Raw genomic sequence first — 20,964 nt, 5'->3', positions numbered from 1 at the left:
TACGCAAGAATAAAATTTGCAAAAAGTGGATGCTTATTAGTCTTGTTGTATAACTGCTTTCTACTGTGAAAGCCAAAAAGCATTTTCAGCCCATATTTCGGCCATAAAGCGATACGCTAGAGAAACAAGGACAGCATGCGATTATCGCTCTATTATATTGTAAGGCATGTGTTAGATATAAGAGTTAGTTATTAAGATATTTATGTTTATTATTCAAGAAGATTATTTTCTTATCTTATATATCTTTATATCTTTTGTTTGCGTTTATTTAGAGTGATATAGATTTATGTTAATATTAAGTTTATATTCACGCGCATAAGTATTGCTGCTGCTATTTTTAAGTATGCTGCGCGTGCGTAGAAGCGATCTCTCTCTCAAGGGAGACTAAGTATGGAGAAGAGACATCCACGCCTCGTATTATTAAAAGCATTGTTCTTTATCTTAATTGAGTGTTTTCTTAATTCCATTTTGATTAAGTTACTCGTGCCTATCTTTACAATATATTATCTCATCCCAACTCCCAACAATCGCATCCGTGTGCTCAACACGTCGATGCTTCATGGACTCTACACACATACGCGATGAAACAGAGACGAAGACGACACAATCATCTCTCTTTGTCTAGCGAGCAGTGTACTACCAGTATCGACAATATCGAAAAATGGATGTAACACAGACATGAATCAAAATTGAAAAGTGGACGTAGCACCGAAATAAACCATTCGACCGTTTTATCCTGCTTGAAAAAATGGACGTGGCCATGTAATTCTAAGCGGACGTAGAAGCGCTGCTGTATGGGACCGAGAACTATCGTATGAAAAACGCCGGGATGGCCGCTCTCAGGCTTCTCTCTGCTATGTAACCTCCTGCCAATTTTAAAAACTATATTTTAGCTAGTAATTAAGTACCGCTTTTATCCCTGCAAAATACCTATGGAATATAGAAAATTATTTAATCCATTTGCTTTTATTTCAATTGTTAACTAATTTCATTAATCGCTTATTATTTTAGTTCCATATGGTTATTTAGCCTAAAACCTGAATATATTTTAATCCTTTTAGTAATAATAATCGATGGCTCAAGGAATTGAGAATTCCTTAGATCGACGAATCAGGAAGCATTATTTAGAACTAGCTAGCTGTACAGCAGTGACTTTCTAGAACTAACCTGCTGATTACTTTAAGAACGGACTTGCGAGCGAGTTTCACACTCGATAATATCGATACTAATATCTAACTTTTAAGATTTTAATATTTAATCATACAGACAAATATATATATAATAATTACTCACTCTTAAATTGAGGAGTAAATGCGCCGTACTTTATGGAATCATAAAACGTATATAATAATAATTTGTTGAAAATATTTATAATTATTTTATCCAAAACATCACATACAAAACTTTCAATACTATATTCAATACAATTTAACTTTATAAATAATTAAAATTATATTAATTAAAACAGGTTATTATATAATGCGCGAATGCTTCCATAAAGAAATGATTTTAATAAAATTAATATGCTTTATTGTAGTATCGATCAAGCGACCATAAATATAAATTTAAGAGGCTTATATTCTATGGAATCATAAATTATATACATTACATATAATACATATAAGTTATCTAAAATATCTATTTTTAAACTATAGAATGCCATAACTTTTATATAAATTGCCAACTTCTTATCAGAACTGAAATAAATAGAACAAATGATTCCATAAATTAATAAGCATAAATATTAACTATAATATTAAGAATTTTATATTATAAAATATTAATTAAGCTGAAAAGAATGCGCATAAGAGGCCTCATATCAGTGAAACCTGATATTGCGAGCGATAAGTCGAACGGACTCGCGACGGCTACGACCACGAGCGCCGAAACTTAATAGGCAGATAAACATATCGATCGACAATTCTCAGAAGAATTGTTGTTAAAAATCTTTCTTCTCGGAAGTGATCCTCCACTGAATCATCCTAAGAACATTCCAGAGCGCAACGCGTGATCTGCACACGGTCCGAAAACCCTTTGTTTCGACAGAATATAAGCCGGCGATTTCGAACCTCAGGGAGTCATTCAATTAAAAGCCTCCAAGCATTCAAGGATTCATTCAATTAAAAGTCTTCAAGCATTCGAGTATTCATTCTTGCATTCAAGATTCAAGCAATCATTCTTAGTCAGCATTATTTCACGAGCATTCAGTAGACGCGCTTCATTACTATTTCACTACTCCAATTCATTACTATTTCATTACTATTTCGTACAAGTATTTGCTCCGTATTATTCGTTCATTATTAAATTCATTCACTCACAAACTCATTTTCGAATCATTCATCCTCTCTGCACCTGATCATTGTTCGCATATTCGATACTATTCGCTATATTTCGATTAACATATTAATTGTTATTACTGTCGATTCAGTGTTTAAGTTGTGTAAAACTAAGGAAATAATAAAAAAACTTTGTGCATACGTCTGTGTACTTTTATCCGGCCTACCTCATCCACGACCGAGATCTTAAAGGACGAGAGAATGGCCTAACAGAGTACGACCAGAACTTGAACAGAAGGAAGAATTTTCCTGCCACATCACGGTAAGTACTTGCAATTACTATAAACCCCCGTCTTTCCATAAATATTAGAAACTTTATTGCAATTGACTGACAATCCCTAACATCATTCAATTAGCTTTTCATCCTCTAAATAATAAGAAATCCCCTGTCAAGCATTAGCAAGTTGCTGACAGTTTCCAGTCAGTCAAATTTAATCTATTATCTTACTATAATTTAAAACACTTCCATAATATCAATACTAAGTAAGATTTATAAATTCCATGCAAAATATACACTACTGTTGTCATTTAAACCTGACTTAATCTTGCAACATTTTGTTCTTTTCCCCGAAACTCCATCGTTGCCGACCGCTTATGGTGCCTCTGGCGACCCCCTCCTTTCATTTAAATTCTGAATATAACCCTTAAATCTAGTTGCCGAGCGCTAATCAAGGTGCCCTGGCGGCGTTTTCTATCGATTTAAAACCTCTCACAAGAAATGACAACAGGAGATTAAATTGAAATCAAAATTTATTTAATATCTAATTTTCTGAACATAACCCAATCTTTGAACCTAGTTGCCGAGCGCTGATTACGGTGCCCTGGGGACTTATCCGTTCTCCCTAAAATTCCATCATTGCCGAGAGCTTATTACGATGCCCTTAGCGACATTCGACCTCTTTTTTAAACCTTCTCTTTCTATCAGAAATTTAGAGTCATAATATAATCAAGTATTGTTATTAAATAAAAGATTTTATTCCTTAGACAATTCTCACAATAAATTAATTTGATCTAACTAACTCTCTATTATTTAGTGTCCACAATTTATTAGTTACCCTTAATTTCTATTATAATATTTTTTTTTAAATCTTAATTATCTAACTCTTGTACGGTTTCTAATTAATATATATATATATATATATATATATATATATATATATTTCTTTTCTCTAGCCATTATAAATCGCCTGAAATTTTCTCATAGATTTCATAAAGATATTCAAAACATTCACAAATAAAACTTAATAAAACCTACTGGCCTATTTACATATATGCTAGAATTTATATTACTAAACCAATTATATCAAAATATAACACATTTTAAGGAAAGTTATCAACATAATTTAACAATTCTTCTTCGTGAATTAAAAATCCCTCCCAATTAAAATATCAATTAACTGAAAATTATTTGAACATAGACAAATATATTAGATATTTAGATACATAATCGATATCTTTCTTTTATTATAATATTAAAATTCTATTCTTTAAACCTGATTAACCTTCGAATTACATATATCTAGTTGCGTCCATATCCCTAAAACCTAGTGAAACTTCCTATTAACCAACTAGTTCGCGTACGTCATTCCCATAGATCCACTAGGTGTTACGTCGCAGCGACGCTCTTTCTCTCTATACCTTAGTTAGTGAGAAAAAGATTGCTCTTGTAACGTCCTGCCAATTTTAAAAACTATATTTTAGCTAGTAATTAAGTACCGCTTTTATCCCTACAAAATACCTATAGAATAATTATGTAATCCATTTGCTTTTATTTTAATTGTTAACTAATTTCATTAATCGCTTATTATTTTAGTTCCATATGGTTATTTAGCCTAAAACCTGAATATATTTTAATCCTTTTAGTAATAATAATCGATGGCGCAAGGAATTGAGAATTCCTTGGATCGACGAATCAGGAAGCATTATTTAGAACTAGCTAGTTGTACAGCAGTGACTTTCTAGAACTAACCTGCTGATTACTTTAAGAACGAACTTGCGAGCGAGTTTCATACTCGATAATATCGATACTAATATCTAACTTTTAAGATTTTAATATTTAATCATACAGACAAATATATATATAATAATTACTCACTCTTAAATTGAGGAGTAAATGCGCCGTACTTTATGGAATCATAAAACGTATATAATAATAATTTGTTGACTATAATTTGTTGAATATTTATAATTATTTTATCCAAAACATCACATATAAAACTTTCAATACTATATCCAATACAATTATACTTTATAAATAATTAAAATCATATTAATTAAAACAGGTTATTATATAATGCGTGAATGCTTCCATAAAGAAATGATTTTAATAAAATTAATATGCTTTATTGTAGTATCGATCAAGCGACCATAAATATAAATTTAAGAGGCTTATATTCTATGGAATCATAAATTATATACATTGCATATAATACATATAAGTTATCTAAAATATCTATATTTTAATAAACTATAGAATGCCATAACTTTATTTAAATTGCCAACTTATTATCAGAACTGAAATAAATAGAACAAATGATTCCATAAATTAATAAGCATAAATATTAACCATATTATTAAGGATTTTATATTATAAAATATTAACTAAGCTTAAGAAGAGAATGCGCATAAGAGGCCTCATGTTAGTGAAACCTGATATTGCGAGCGATAAGTCGAACGGACATGCGACGGCTACGACCACGAGCGCCGAAACTCAATAGTCAGATAAACATATTGATCGACAATTCTCAGAAGAATTGTTGTTAAAAATCTTTCTTCTCAGAAGTCCTTCACTGAATCATTCTAAGAATCTTCCAGAGCGCGACGCGTGTGCTGCGCACGGCCCGAAGACCCTTTGTTTCGACAGTATATAAGCCGGCGATTTCGAACCTTCGGGGCAGTCAAATCGGGCAGTCAAATCGGGCAGTCAATTTAGAGCATTACGTTCATTACAGTCAAATCGGAGCAGTAAAATCGGAGCAGTCAGTTCGAGCATTCAGTTCGGGGCATTACGTTCAGATCATTCAGTCATAGCATTACATTCAGTTCGGTCAGTCAATTAAGAGATCTTCAAACATTCGAATCACTTATTCTTAGCTAACATTATTCATTACTATTTCCTTACTATTTCGTACAAGTATTTGCTCCGTATTATTCTTTCATTGTTCGCGTACTATTCACTATTCCATTTTGATTAATATAATTGTCGATTCAGTGTTAAGTTGTGTAAAATTAAAGAAATAATAAAGAACTTTGTGCATACATCTGTGTACTTTTATCCGGCCTACTTCATCCACGACCGAGGTCTTAAAGGACGAGAGAAGGGCTTAACAAGGTACGACCAGAACTTGAACAGAAGGAAAGATTTTTCTGCCACATCACGGTAAGTACTTACAATTACTATAAATCCCATCTTTCCATAAATATTAGAAACTTTATTTGAATTAACTGACAACCCCTAATATCAATTAATTATCTTTTCATCCTCTAAATAATAAGAAATCCTCTGTCAAGCATTAGCATGTGGCTGACAGTTTCCAGTCAGTCAACTTTAATCTATTATCCTACTATTATTTAAAACACACCCTAATATCAATACTAAGTAAGATTTATAAATTCCATGCAAAATATATATACTACTGTTGTCATTTGAACCTGACTTAATCTTGCAACACTTTGCTCTTTTTCCCGAAAATCCATCGTCGCCGAGCGCTTATGGTGCTCCTGGCGACTTCCTACTTTCTTCCTAAATTCCGAATATAATCCTTAAACCTCGTTGCCGAGCGCTTATGGTGCCCCTGGCGACTCCCTTTTTCCTAAATTTTGACCTCGTTGCCGAGCGCTTATGGTGCCCCTGGCGACTTCCTCCTTTCTTCTTGAATTCTTTATATAACCCTTAAACCTAGTTGCCGAGCGCTGATCGAGGTGCCCTGGCAGCGTTTCCTATCAATTTAAAAATCTCCCACAAGAAATGACAACAGGAGATTAAATTATAATCAAATTTATTATCTAATTTTCTGAACACAACCCAACCCTTGAACCTAGTTGCCGAGCGCTAATTACGGTGCCCTGGCGACATTCGACCTCTTTTCTAAACCTTCCCTTTCTATCAGAAATTTAGAGTCATAATATAATCAAGTATTGATATTAAATAAAAGACCTTATCCTTTAGACAATTCTCATAATAAATTAATTCGATCTAACTAACTCTCTATTATTTAGTGTCCACAATTTGTTAACTATCCTTAATTTCTATCATAATGTTCCTTTTCGAATCTTAATTCTCTAACTCTTACGGTTTCTAATTAATATATATATATATCTTAAGTAACAAGCCCCTTGCATATGGTGAACCCGCAATACAAGCGGACTTGCCGCTAAAACGCAACCATAATCGATATCTTTCTTTTATTATAATATTAAAGGTCTATTCTTTAAATCTGATTAACCTTCGAATTACGTATACCTAGTTGCGTCCATATCCCTAAAATACCTAGTGAAACTTCCTAGTAACCAAATAGTTCCGCGCTACATCATTCCCCTAGATCCACTAGATTAGTCCTAGCTCTCGGCGTCCCTGGGGTATAGCCGGTGGAAGCAGGTTGCCCTATAAAAGTAGAGAGCAATCTTTTTCTCACTAACTGAGGTATAGAGAGAGAAAGAGCGTCGCTGAGACGTAACATCACTAACTGAGGTATAGAGAGAGAAAGAGCGTCGACGTAACAACGGCTTTGCTCCAACATCAAAAAGGTACTGATACGCAGTGTTGCGCTGTTGCATTATATTCGATTATAGTATGATATGACGCCGCATATCCTATATGATCATTTCGTGACTTTGGTTTAAGACGTCAATGGCTCATCGTTATTCATATTTGCAATAGCTTAAGATAGCAGTGAAGGTGAGAGTCGCAACTTTTTCTCTCATTCTTTCATTCTCTCGCACGAGAGATTGTCCCGCATTATTTCAGCATCCGAATTTCATTGTGATGGCTGAAAACCGGGATGCGATACTGGCTGACTTTCAGGTAAGCCAGCTGATTTTCTTCACAACAAATGTTAATTGTTAGGTTATGGTTGTTACGTTTAGATGACATTGTGATAATTGAATATTTGAAGCAAGTTTTTTTCTTTCGCTGTTTCCCTTTTTTACGGTATTGTCACAAGTGCTCGAAACGGATCGAGCAATCAAATATCACCTTTCACATTCGACTTTATCTGTTAACATTGTAAATTTATAAACATTGCTAAATATCATGAAAACTGTCGATTTCTTTGTTACATCATTTTTATAAATCTTTGTTTTTGAAATATGAAAAATTTTTAGATCAAGATTATTGAGCTTATAACAAAGACATTATTAAGTTTCACTATTTTTAAAAATACAAATTCTTAAATTCTAAATGCCTCAAGAGATATCCAAGTATTAATTTTATACCACATTTGCAGGCGTGCACTGGAATCGATGATTTTGGAGAAGCTATTTTATATTTGGAAGAAACAAACTGGGATCTACTGGTAGATATAAATTATAACAAATTCACAAGACTAGTAATTAGTTTCATATATTAAGACATGTATTTTTTCATATAGGCTGCAATAAATAAAGCTATGCCTCAAGGTACACAACAGCTACCTTCTGAAATGAATTCGGATATCGAAATGATAGAGGAAATTAAAGTAACACCACATTCTTCCTCTTCATCAAAGCTACAAACTGCACAAAACTCAAAAAAGATAGGGACAACAAAAGCAGATATAATAGAAAGTGCAAAACCTGGAACAAGTAGACCTAAAAGTTGCATGAGGAATAGAACGCTTACATTCCACATTAACTATCTTGATAATGTTTATAAAATAAATTTGTCTGAATTATCCACCTTGAGTAAGTGTAGATTATTGATAAAAAAAATTTCGAAACTTATAGATTCATAATTAGCATAAATAAAAATAATTAATATTGGATTATATTTTTTAGAAGATCTTAAGCAATTTATATGGTATAAAACAAATATAGCACCATGTCAACAATATCTTCATGGTTGGAAAAAGGAACCTCAAACATCGAATACAATATTGCAAACGTTAGATTTGCCTAGAGAAAATACATTGTACCTGTCATCTTTATCACAAGATGGTGATTCATCTCACGAGACGTAAGTTGTAGAATTTTACTTTAATGTAATTTAGATTATTAATAATAAAGCTACAATACTTTTCTTTTTCAATTTAAGAGTAAGCCTGTCGGATCGTATGATTCAAACTTACACTTTGAATGTAAAGGATGAAGTACATAATAAAACATACAATTTGAAATTCCCTGGGACACGTACTGTATTAGAAGTGAAAACGGACATCTACTCATTAATAGATGTACCTGTACGAAATCAGCAATGGAAAGGTTGGCCTAGTTCATTGAAGGACGATAATGTAATATTGGCACAAAGTGGGATTTGTTATCCCGAACATGATTTATCTGTTGGAAAACTTCCTGCAAAGGAAGAAAAGAAGGTAATATCTTATTAAGGATAAATTCACTCTTTTTAACAACAATAAATTTATATATAAGTTTTATAATATTTGTCTCTCTGTCTCCCTCTTTCTCTCTTTCTCTCTGTGTTTAGAAGGTTATAGATTTGATTGACAGCGATAGTTCCATAGATGAACCAGAGGATGTGGAAGAATTTGAAGATGTTCCCGAAACATTTACTGTTGAGGACGATATTTTCATAGATGATGTTAAGTCTACTAAAGTAGAGCGTCTCAGTGAGTATATGTTAAAACATATATATATATGTATATAAAATAAAACTGCTATGTTTTATTTAAGTGATGCGATATATGCCTAAAATCGGTAAAACAATGAATGAGACTTTTTTTTTTTTATAAAAAGTGCCAGAAAATATAGTGGATGAAGTCATGGGCACATTATATTTTGCGGAGCAATTCGAAAAACGGTATGGTCCGGCACACCCAGAATTTTTCGCTGGTACATTCGAAGATGCTCTGAAGGAATCATGTCTGAAACCAGCAAAAGAGGTTTGTTTTAGATCTTACGCTGCAAAAATACTATTTTTATTACAAATATTTAAAGCCGAAGTGTATTTTTTATGTTATGCAGAGAAAATTATTAGCTGTGTATTTGCATCACGATAACAGTGTATTAGCGAACGTCTTTTGTACTCAATTGTTAGGCTTTGAAACTGTGCTTCAACTTCTTTCGGCAAATTTTATAGTGTGGGGTTGGGATATCACATATGAATCTAATAAAGAGAGGTACAATTTATACAAATAATGTCATATTTAAAAAGTAGTTGAATTTATCGAACAATCATTAAGCGCTTATTATTCTTAGGTTTCTATATTCTGTAACTCAAACTCTTGGTACTGTTGGTTCATTGGCTGTATCAAGCATAGATGTTGATACCTTGCCAGTTTTAATGATTATTATGAGATCTAGATCTAATACAGAAATATTTACTATCGTACATGGTAATGTGGGAGTTAATGAGTTACTAACAAACTTGGTACAAGCTGTTGATATATTTCAAGTAAGAAGTGTAGTTATTTTGTATAAGTTGAGAAATATTATTATTTATTATAAATATATAAAGCATATTGCATTATTCCATCAAACCAAAAGTATGTAAATACAAATTTTATATAATTATTATTGTTAAAATATAGGAACAAAGACGAGCTGATATTGGCGTTGAAGAAGAACGGCAAGCAAGAGAAAGAGTTAAACAAGAACAAGACAGAGCATACCAAGAAAGTTTGGCAGCTGATAGGTAATAAAAAAAAATCGAACTTTATTATATATGACATTTTAAAAATAAACAATAAAACTTCACCAATATGTTCTATAAGTAGAAATAAAAAAAGAAATGTTATTTAACATAAGTCTGAAAAGTTTTTATTAAAACATTACAACAAAAATAAACACAAATAGCAAATGATAGTTTTTAATATATTATGATATAGAGTTTTTAGAGTAGAGTGATTAAGAGTAGATCAACGATGTTTTTCTAAGAAGGGACAATTGTTTGGCCTAAGATTACCAGATATTACAGATTGCTAAACTTTTATATGGGGAAATATGAAAACGATAGTGTTATACAAGCATTGTATGATTCGTGATTGGAACTGATACAGGATCAATGATGCATTCACAGAACTAAAAATAAGAAATTTTTAAATTCAATGCCCCAACGATATCAATCTTGCATTAGAAAGAGAGGGAATTTTGAAAAATTAAAGAAACTTCTTTTTTTTCTTGTTATTCATAGAACATATTGACAAAGTTTGATTGTTTAACTTTAAAGCACCCTGTATAAAATGTATATATATATATATATATATATATATATATATATATATATATATATATATGTCATAGGTAAATAGTTATTTTAGGAAAATAGCTTTTGATTAGAGAAATGTTATCTGCTTGCTCATGTGGTTTTCGCCTGTTTATTTTTGTTTGTTGAGATAACATTTTCTTAGACAAATGCTATTTTCCTAAGCAAATGTTATTTTGACTGAACCACTGTTAGGCAAATGGTATTCGTTATAATTATTAATGAGGTAATTATTTAATTTAGCGCTTTCACCTCAAATATATAAATAGGAAAGTGTATGGAACGTGGAAACAGTGGGTTCCGCCCTCCCCCCTCCACCCTACTCATGAGAAACCTTTAGTCTGTTCTTTACATAGTATGTTTCTCTCCATATTAGAAAGAGAAAGATAAGCTCTGAACTAATGCAATTCAGCTGTAAAGGACAGACCCCTTGCTTCGCGTGAAAAATTATAAGCCAATGTAAAACGATTTTATATGGGTTTACAACTTTCCACGCAAAGCGAGGTTCAACGCAGACAGTTTTTTGATAGTGAAGCGATCCTCCCCCCCCCCCTTCTCCTTCATAGGGGAGGGCGGAACCCACTATCTCCACGCATACACTTTCCTATTCACACAATATAACATTTAAACATGAGCATGTAACCATAGAGCATGCGCTACGATCATGTACCTATCCTATAAATATAAACAATTTTCATTTTCCTAAAAAGTTTAGACAAATACTATTTGCCTCGAAAAGTAGCATTCGAACACAAATAAATGGGTGAAAGCCATTTGATCCGGCAGATAGCACTTGTCTAATCAAAAGTTATTTTTCTAAAATAACTATTTGCCTACGACATACAGGGTGTCCCAGAGTACTTGTGACAACGCTCGCGAGCAAGTAAAGCACAGTAAACTGAATAGATAAGTCCTTTATCATTTTGCAATTTTTGCAATAATTATTGAAATATTAATTGAAAAAGATTGGCGAATGAGCTCGTTTCGCGCCGCTATGGCGCGGGGGGACCATAGGACGTACATTCTAGGTGTGACAGCGGCAAGCTTCGTAGTGTTGCACAGCAACAAAAAATTTGACCTCGTGACGAACGACGAGAGGGATACGCGTGAGAAACTTTGCTCAATAATAATTCCTTTATTACGCATTATAGAAAAAAATAGTAAAGGACTTTTCTTCTCGGTTTCACTTGCTCTACCTGTACACGAGAAGTGATATGATTATTATGGGACACCCTGTATACATATATACATACATACGTACATACGTACATACGTACATACATACATACATACATACATACATATATGTGTGTATGTGTATGCGTGTGCGTGTACAATACTCAGGATTAGTAGTGGTAAGTAAATTTTTTTTTTTAGTTAAATTTAAAGTTAATAGCTCCAAAATTAGCTAAGTTTATGTTAAAAGTTACTTAAACGAAAATTAACTCAGTTAAAGTTAAAAAATTATTAATTTATTAAAAAATTAAAAGTTAATTATGCAAAATTGTTTTTTACATAATTAATCTTTTAATTATACATTTTAAATTTAGATGATATAAGGTACAAAAAAGGAATAAAATAATTTTTGATAAAAAAGTATATATTTTTTCTTATATAATAATATGTATTATTTAAATATACTATAGTTATAATAGAGATATTATAAAGTGTTTAAAAACGAAACGGTTAATTGTGAATAATTAAAAACAATCAAAAATAAAATACTTGTGTACAGATAGAGCGATTCAAACTGAAGGAAAATTCTCTGTACCATTTTACGAATTATATAATAATTATCAAAGAATTAATTAAACAATATTAACGAATGAGTATGTAAGAAGCAGAAGAACGAGCTCTGTGAACAAGGTCTCATCCAAAATGGTACAAATTTGTTGATGATCTGTTGGCAACAGCAAACGATGCATAATGCTAACTGCAATTACGATATTTATCATCATTTGCTTTTGCCAGGAGATTATCAACAGATTCGAGTCATTTTGAATGAGACTTTGTTTGCAGAAATCATTTCGTCACATCATGTGCATACATTCATTAATACTGTTTATTTAATTCTTTAATAATTATTGTGAAATTTACAAAATGATAGAGGACTTTCCTGTTTAATTTCATCCATTTTGCTTGCACACGTACATTTTATCTTTAATTATTAGACACTCTAAATTAAAACAATTTAAAAATAAAATATTCGTATTACGACTAATCATTTTCAGGATTTTAATATTGATGAATTATTTTAATTTGTATAAAAAAAAGAAGTTAATAAGTTAACTTTTAAAAATAATTAGTTTAAGTTTAAAGTTAATACGTTTAAAATTAATTAAGTTAAAAGTTATTAACTTTTCAACTTTTTAACTTAACTTTTAACTTTTTAACTATTTTTTATCTAACCCTGACAATATTTGCACAGAATATAGAGATTTTATATTGAACAATAAGTGTAATATTTACAACATATTTTAAGAGCAAAAGAAGAAGCGAAACAGATGCAAGAAGAACTTGAGAAGAAAAAGAAAGAACAAGCTGAAAACGAAAGGCTAGCAGAAGAAGCAAGGAAAGAAGCTCATAGACAAGCTGTAGAATCCAGTTTACCACCTGAGCCGCAACAGGGAGCTGGCGATGGTGTAATGAAAGTAAGAGTACGACTTCCAGCTGGGAAATTCCTGGAACGTAAATTTCAATCGGACACGCCGTTACAAACGCTCTTTAATTTTCTTATTGTGGAGGGTTATCCTACAGAAGAATATAAACTCCTGTCTAGTTGGCCTCGAAGGGATGTAAGTAGATAATGTAAGCATTTAAGTTCTTATTACGTAGATATTTATTTGTAATTTGTTTTAGATTGTTTCTTTGTATGCAAATTAAAATAAAACTAATCTCTCAGCAAAAATTTTTTTTTCATGAAATGTTATTTAAAATATTTATAACATACTAAACATCAACATATTTGTGTATTTGTTTTAGTTAACATCAATGGACTCAAAACTCACCTTGATGGAACTAAAATTCTGTCCACAGGAAACAGTAATTTTAGAAGAACGATAAATAATAAGTTATAATTAAATTTAAATATAGAAATTAAGTGTCACAAATATTATACAAAAATGTATTTATTTAATAATTTCGAGATAGAAACAGCAAATTAGACTCCTGTTTATCTTGCAAATATGTACACGTTTTTACGCTAAACTTTTCCCGTATGATGGAGTCATATAAGACGAATGTAATGTTATTTCATAAAAAAAGAAGAGAGAAAGTTTTTTCCATTCATACATATATTATATATTTTAAATTCCCAGGAATAAATCGAATTCTAATCAATTTTAAAAAAAAAAGATGTCTTTTTTATAAACACATCGCTGGGGTATGTAAATAACAGGGATAAATACATTAGATATATAGTGGGATATACTAGGAATATACTATATATATATATATATATGTATGTGTGTGTGTGCGTGTGTATGTGTGCGTGTGTAACAAAAAAGAAAACAGAAATTGTTACTTTGTGGCACTAGTTTTTTTCGCATCATAAATATAAGGATGCCGCAAACACAATGTCACGTTTTATAAGTTTGATCGCCTCACTAAATTTATTTTCTAGATCTGTATTCCCAATACCCTTTGCAGCTTGACACAATTGACGAAGCACTTCTTCTAAGCGACGCATACATCTAATAATAGATCCTGAAATGTGTTTTATATACATCAATACAGGGAGAAAGAAAAAGTTTGGGATTTATCATTGTCTCAATACAAGAAGATATACATGCTAATATATGTTACCTTCAAATATATCTGTCATTTTGCAAATTTGTAAAAATGTTGCGCCTTTGCACCAAGCGTATATAACATCCATTAAATATGGTTTAAATCTGTCGACATATGCATCTTCGTCTAATTCCAAGTTGGCCTCTGTCGAAACCTTCGCTATCCTTCGAGCTAAATCTTGCATCTGTCTGAGCGGACCGCTTAGTTCCTCTGTGCTTTTAGGCATTTCATTCGATTTTTCATCGCATACAAAACAACTTATTAATGCCACCATCTGCGGCACGCTTAAAGCATTAAAAAGACCATTGAAGATCATTTCTGTCATTAATAGCTCGTCGGCACCATTCAGTTCGCAAGCTACACGTCCTTTCAGTTCTATAATGTCCGCTGATGTGCAATATGCCATTCTTCTTAAAACTCGCTTCCTGCATTTAAGTTCGTCCATCTGAAGTATAGATTTAGCCTGCTTAAATTCTTCTTTAGCCTGCTTAAGTTGTGCAGCCAATTCTTCCTTGTGCAAAAATTGTTCATATAATATATTCACATCGGGATCCTATAAACATTATAAAACCAAATTTATAGTTAGATTATAGACGAAAAGAATACAGTGACAAATTTCGAACAATTAAGATATCTCACATAATAAGTGAAGTATATTGCATATATATATATTGAAACTCTGAGTTTTTTTATGTAAAAATATATACACAGATATGTTATGGAAACTGTCTTGATAGATGTATATAAGAAAAGTCGAAATGTGAAATCATAATATATAATATTTAAATTATTAAGCGCTATAGAAAAAAATGATACAGGACTTTTCTTTTCAATTTCACCCAATCTACCTTCGCACTACGGGTGTGTCAAGAATTATCGGACATCCTGTATATATATATATATATATATATATATATATATATATATATATATATATATACACACATATACATATACGGACATCCTGTATATTCATATATATATATATATATATATATATATATATATATATATATATATATATACTTATCACTTACCTTATGCAAAGGATGCGCATACAATCTTTTTTCTAGCGCTTCAATTTTTTTAACAATATCTTTAAAAGCTTGGTCCTCTATATGCATATCCGTAATAGGATTGAGTAATGGAGGACCATCTGGGAATCTCTTCTTTACCTCTCGTATTGTTTTCAGTACACTCTTCCTATTATCAGGCGGTCTGAGATCTTTCGGATAATATAGCCTGAGTGAACTGATTTGAGAAATTAAATTATGTAAAATTGGAACTACTTCCATTTCGCCTTCTTCACCTTCGCGACATGGTATTGGACTACCTTCTTTAGAATTTTTCGATATGTGAAGTAAAATGTCAATGACAATGACAGTCTTATTTTTTACTGGATTTCTGGGATTTTTCTTTTTAAAGTTTATTATAATGCCCCAATCGAATGTTTCACACTCGTTTCTCACCTGCAATATGCATGAACAAATTAAAGATTCTGTCCAAGATTGCGGAAATGCACTGTAATAAATAAATATATACTTTTACTAGTCTTCCAGGTTGTAAAAATGGAACCAAATATTCTGGTTGCGTTAAAAATGATCGAAACTCTCCACTCAGCCGATTGAGTTGTTCGCGTATATCATGATAGGAAGAAATCTCATCATATCTTTTGATATTCACGGTATTATAGGTAATATATAATTCCTTCATCTCTATAAAAATGGAACCAAGACAATGTTGACAATTAACTTTCTTTTAAACTGTTAATATAATGTTAATGAATAATGATTTATTGTTAGATTAACGACGTTAGAAAATGATGACTTACTATTATACAAAGCCGGAATACCAGCTTGATTTTGAAATTGGAAGAAACTTCTTTCTAACATATATTCTGGATTAATTTCTTCTACTCGGAGAAGATTAAGGACCATATTATAGGTCAAGTGAAAGGCAGAATTGATTGGATCTGGTTTTCCTTGAACGATAGCTTTACCGACAACTGGACTAACTTGTTCGTCTATCATTAATATGACAATTCCTTTATCGTCTAAACCTCGTCTGCCTGCACGGCCGGACATTTGGATATATTCACCCGATGTGATCCAACGGAAGTCCTTACCGTCGAATTTACGGGGTGCCGTAAATAGAACCGTTCGCGCAGGCATGTTCAAGCCCATCGCGAATGTTTCAGTGGCAAAAAGCGCTTTGATCAAACCTTCGCCGAATAATATCTCAACTGTCTCTTTTAAAATTGGCAAAAGCCCACCGTGATGAATACCTATTCCACGCCGTAAAAGTGGCAGCAAGTTCGTAACTTGTGGTAACTTTTTGTCCTCGTCATTAAGAACATCTATTGCATTATTGAAAACCTCATCTACCAATTTCTTCTCTTCTAATGTGTTCAAATCTAATTTGGCCATTTGCATTGCATAAACCTCACAATCTTTCTTTGAAAAACTGAAGATTATCACGGGAGCAAAATTTCTTTCCATGATCATTTTTACCATTTTGAAGATATTTGTTTGTCCACTATTCGTGGCGCGCAAGCCACCTTTACGTCCTTTCGTGTCACCTTTAGCTGCATCACCTATATTCTGCAGACAAGCCATGGCTCTGTTGAAATTTTCCTCTTTGAATTGACCAGTCTCATCTACAACCTGTTTTACAATAAATAGATGTAGTAGATAAATATATATATTGTACATCTTTCTTTTTTTTTATCGAGCTCTTAAACGGCCAAGACTAAATTATCACTAACCAGATGAATACCATCGCCACCAACTGGAAATATGTAATGTTGCAATGGAGTAGGTCTGTAGTCTGTAGAAACTACATGGCAAGGCTGATTGTGCAAGTGTGCCACCCATTCCGCAAATTGTCGTGCATTCGGTATGGTAGCAGAGAGAAATACATAATGTACATTATCTGGCAACAGTATAAGCGTCTCCTCCCACACCACGCCTCTCTCTTTATCACGCATGTAATGAATTTCGTCGAAGATCACCCAACCAACCTCGCGCATCACCTATACAATTCATATATACAAATAGATGTTATATAAATATATGACAAAATATTACATAAAATTACATAAATATTTTTTTGTTATATAACATATTTAAGTTGTAATGAGAAATGTGACACTTCGTATTTTCATAGTTTTAACAATAAAACAAACCTCTGAGCCTCTGTACAGCATATTACGCAAAATTTCGGTAGTCATAATTAATACGCTAGCTGTTGGATTTATAGTAACGTCACCTGTTACCAGACCAACATCTTTAAATTCCTCATGAAATTCTCTATACTTCTGATTACTCAATGCCTTAATTGGAGTTGTATATATTACTCTCTGCTTATCTTTAAGTGAACATGCTATCGCATACCTGTATGATTCATAATATGATAAAATGAAAGTTATTGGGAAAAATTGCTCAAGATGATATCTTTTAAAAATAAAATGTAAGATACGTACTCGGCTACAACAGTTTTACCAGCTGAAGTATGAGCGGAAACAAGAACTGACTGATTATTCTCAATGCATAAAATTGCTTCTTTTTGGAATGGATCAAGTATAAATTTATATTCTTTGATTGGTTTACCCTGTTTATTTTCTAAAGGTGCATATTCTTGCTCAGGAGGAATTGCAATTTCGTGCATACAAGATTCCATAGTTTCTATATTATGTACTTTTATTCGACATACCACATCTTCTAGGCTGAAGAGATAATGTTTAATATAGTTGCATGTTATAATTCCACTTGCAATTCTATATCATATTATTTAATAATTGAATATAACTGAACAAAATTATAAAATGTTTATTTCTATATTATACTTATTGCAATATTATAAAATATATTTATAATCAACAGTTTAGTTTAGAAATATAAATTAATTGCTATATGTGTAATACTATTATAATATATAATATGCTGTTTTAAAAATTGTACTATAATTATTACATAGATAAACACATGGATTTTTCATCAAAATGAATTCCTCTGCTTAGCAATAAAATTTTACAATTAAGATTTTACAAAGTTTCTTTTATAATAAAAATATAATTGATTTTTTTAATTGCTATGTTAACTTTATATAGTCAAATACTTAATATTCAATATATTTTATCTCGGATTACTTTGTATCAAAAAGTTCAAACTGATTCCATTTATTAACAAAATACACTGAATTTAAAGCATATAAGATGGAGGCTTACTTGATGTCATCCAGAATAGGATCATGCCGTAACTTCTTAACAAGTGACTTATCATCTTCCGTGTCAAGTTGTCGCTTTATTCCAGCATCCAGTTCGATTTTCCTATAAATTTGATTAGATTAAATAAAAAAAATTATGTTAAATAAGAATAAAAACTTATGCTAATTTATTTTTTATTTTTTTAAATAGAAACATTTCAACAAAAAAAATTATACAAAATAGTTGTTTTAATTTCCTACAAAAATAATATTAAAAATTAAGAACAACCACGAGGTTTCTCTATATAAAGATTAGGTTATGCATTAAGAACCACTCATTTACTTCGAAATGTCCGGTATTTGTATATCATCGCCGTGCTCGTCAAAGACGTCAAATAAATCTTTGGTAAAATTCGCCATTATTTATTTAAAAAATTATAATTACTCCGATAATTTGCGAAAACTATAATACATAATACATAAGACCAAACATTCCTTCGATTACATACACACTAGAGTCAGAGAAAAACCTAGCTAGGCAGTGATGCCAGATTCTGGACGCGCATCACGCCAAACCGTGGCAGAGGGGATAACAGACACAAGCGCGAACTGCGTACATGTGAGCTCGGTGCTTTGACTAACTTCGGATAACAGAAGAGGATAGATATACTATTTTCTGTCTCTCTTCTTCTTACCGAGTAGGCAACGAAGGTGACGTGCGGGTAACAATGGGCACGCTACTCGCCGTACTCGCGCTTCTTATTATGCGTTACATTTCAGCGTTATAATTAAATGATTTTTTTACAGCTTTCCTTAGTATTACATATTTTATAGAGAAAATAATGATACATATTTAGAGAAAATAATGATATATATTTTGTAAAAAAAGAAATAAAAATATTGAAAATAAATAAATCACAATAAAAAAATCTCACAAAGGTAAAAAAAAGTACGCCAACTACATAAAAAATATACCTTGTACACAACAAAAAGTTGAAAAGATACTTATCTCTGAAAAATAACTAATAAAAAAATTTTTCTTTAAAAATAAAAAACTAAATGAAATCAATAATTAACTGGCCAAGTATTTACAAGTAATTCAGTTTGTAAAGATTTGTAATTTGAAATAGTAGATAAAATCAATTTTTGTAGAAGTGATTTAGACAGATTTTCTCCTTAAAATTAAAACACATTTAATTTTTATTAACAGAATGATTTTCAAAATAAGTTCAATTTTGAATAGTATATCACAAATTACATTACTTTAGAGTTTATTAAAGGTGTTATATACTATCAAATCATATAATGTTAAGTGCAATTAGAATTCTTTTGATTTACAAAGCATATCTTACAGGATGTATAATTTGAAAGAAAATGTTTCGTAAACTCTGAGTCGGGGCGCGCGTATAAAACAAACTTACAAAGCAAAATATAAAAACTTGGCGTACCCGTCGTAAACATGGCTAAAACACGTCGTAAACCTGTCTAAAACACTTCTACAAAAATTGATTTTGTGATATCTACTATTTCAAATTACAAATCTTTACAAACTGAATTACTTGTAAATACTTGGCCAGTTAATTATTGATTTTATTTAGTTTTTTTATTTTTTAGAGAAAAATTTTTTTATTAGTTATTTTTCAGAGATAAGTGTCTTTTCAACTTTCTGTTGTGTACAAGAAATATTTTTTATGTACTTGGCGTACTTTTTTTTTACCGTTGTGAGGTTTTTTTATTCTGATCTCATTGCTTGTTGCAAAAATTTATATTTTTTCTGCAAGAATATATATGCGTTTTTAGCATTTCGAGGCCAACTACTGTACTTTTAAATCATTTATTAATTGCCACTCGGTATCTTTAGCACGTACTATGCTTGCATAATGTCCATCAGTTATTCTTTTACCTTGATGAAAAATTCCACTAATGACTTTATATATATTCGCACCAATACTTATCTTTTCGTAGGTACAGCTTTAATTTTTAAATCTGTTACTTTAATAATTTTTGTATCACTAATTTTAAATAACAATAACTGTAAAATGATAATACTTCCTGTTTTTATTATATCAGTCTTTTCAAATGAGATATCATCACAATTGGTACATATTTTTTGAACATTGTTCCAATGTGAAAAATTATATAATATCAATTCTTGTAAAGTATATGATTTTTTTAAATTTATAAATGAACATATACTAATAAATTGAAATTTTAGTAGACTAATTAATTATAATTATATCTTTTCTGACGTTCTTATATAAAACTTTATAAAATTTTGTA

The 20,964-nt window shown here is 31.2% G+C and overlaps 2 protein-coding genes across 7 annotated transcripts; one reads left to right on the top strand and one right to left on the bottom strand.

The window, feature by feature from the left end:
- Window positions 1-6,883: 6,883 nt before the first annotated feature.
- Window positions 6,884-14,268, top strand: LOC126852984 (FAS-associated factor 1). 4 transcript variants are annotated; one of them, XM_050598336.1, is made up of 13 exons: window positions 6,884-7,082; window positions 7,216-7,359; window positions 7,781-7,849; window positions 7,925-8,216; window positions 8,310-8,487; window positions 8,566-8,842; window positions 8,956-9,097; window positions 9,225-9,370; window positions 9,453-9,607; window positions 9,687-9,882; window positions 10,019-10,122; window positions 13,175-13,487; window positions 13,675-14,268. In XM_050598336.1, the coding sequence occupies exons 2-13, from the start codon at window positions 7,321-7,323 to the stop codon at window positions 13,753-13,755; spliced, it is 1,992 nt and encodes a 663-aa protein (XP_050454293.1). In that variant the 5' UTR covers window positions 6,884-7,082; window positions 7,216-7,320; the 3' UTR covers window positions 13,756-14,268. The 4 variants fall into 4 exon arrangements, with proteins under 4 accessions (XP_050454293.1, XP_050454292.1, XP_050454294.1 ...); XM_050598335.1 differs by having other exon boundaries at window positions 7,180-7,359; XM_050598337.1 differs by having other exon boundaries at window positions 6,989-7,359; window positions 8,959-9,097.
- Window positions 14,231-19,266, bottom strand: LOC126852977 (exosome RNA helicase MTR4). 3 transcript variants are annotated; one of them, XM_050598314.1, is made up of 11 exons: window positions 19,028-19,225; window positions 18,707-18,808; window positions 18,090-18,205; window positions 17,963-17,984; window positions 17,666-17,873; window positions 17,246-17,512; window positions 16,313-17,144; window positions 16,024-16,196; window positions 15,519-15,950; window positions 14,497-15,034; window positions 14,231-14,397 (listed from the first exon to the last, which is right to left on the bottom strand). In XM_050598314.1, the coding sequence occupies exons 1-11, from the start codon at window positions 19,102-19,104 to the stop codon at window positions 14,240-14,242; spliced, it is 2,925 nt and encodes a 974-aa protein (XP_050454271.1). In that variant the 5' UTR covers window positions 19,105-19,225; the 3' UTR covers window positions 14,231-14,239. The 3 variants fall into 3 exon arrangements, with proteins under 3 accessions (XP_050454271.1, XP_050454272.1, XP_050454268.1); XM_050598315.1 differs by having other exon boundaries at window positions 17,963-18,205; window positions 19,194-19,266; XM_050598311.1 differs by having other exon boundaries at window positions 17,963-18,205; window positions 19,028-19,224.
- Between the last annotated feature and the right edge of the window lie 1,698 nt (window positions 19,267-20,964).

This window comes from Cataglyphis hispanica, chromosome 11 (genome assembly GCF_021464435.1).
Source record: "Cataglyphis hispanica isolate Lineage 1 chromosome 11, ULB_Chis1_1.0, whole genome shotgun sequence".
NCBI lineage: Eukaryota > Metazoa > Arthropoda > Insecta > Hymenoptera > Formicidae > Cataglyphis > Cataglyphis hispanica.
Note: the sequence above shows the minus strand (reverse complement) of the source record. Positions and strands in the feature narration are given on the sequence as shown.

Bases quoted from the DNA above. Each gene is read 5' to 3' on its own strand.
- LOC126852977 (XM_050598311.1), bottom strand. From the start codon at position 19,104: ATGGCGAATTTTACCAAAGATTTATTTGACGTCTTTGACGAGCACGGC. The intron at 18,809-19,027 runs GTAAATGAGTGG...TCAAATTTATAG, and splicing joins CAAATACCGGACATTTCGAA to GAAAATCGAACTGGATGCTG. The intron at 17,513-17,665 runs GTTTGTTTTATT...TGAATTGTATAG, and splicing joins TGCTGTACAGAGGCTCAGAG to GTGATGCGCGAGGTTGGTTG.
- LOC126852984 (XM_050598336.1), top strand. From the start codon at position 7,321: ATGGCTGAAAACCGGGATGCGATACTGGCTGACTTTCAG. The intron at 7,850-7,924 runs GTAGATATAAAT...TTTTTCATATAG, and splicing joins AAACAAACTGGGATCTACTG to GCTGCAATAAATAAAGCTAT. The intron at 8,488-8,565 runs GTAAGTTGTAGA...TTTCAATTTAAG, and splicing joins GGTGATTCATCTCACGAGAC to AGTAAGCCTGTCGGATCGTA.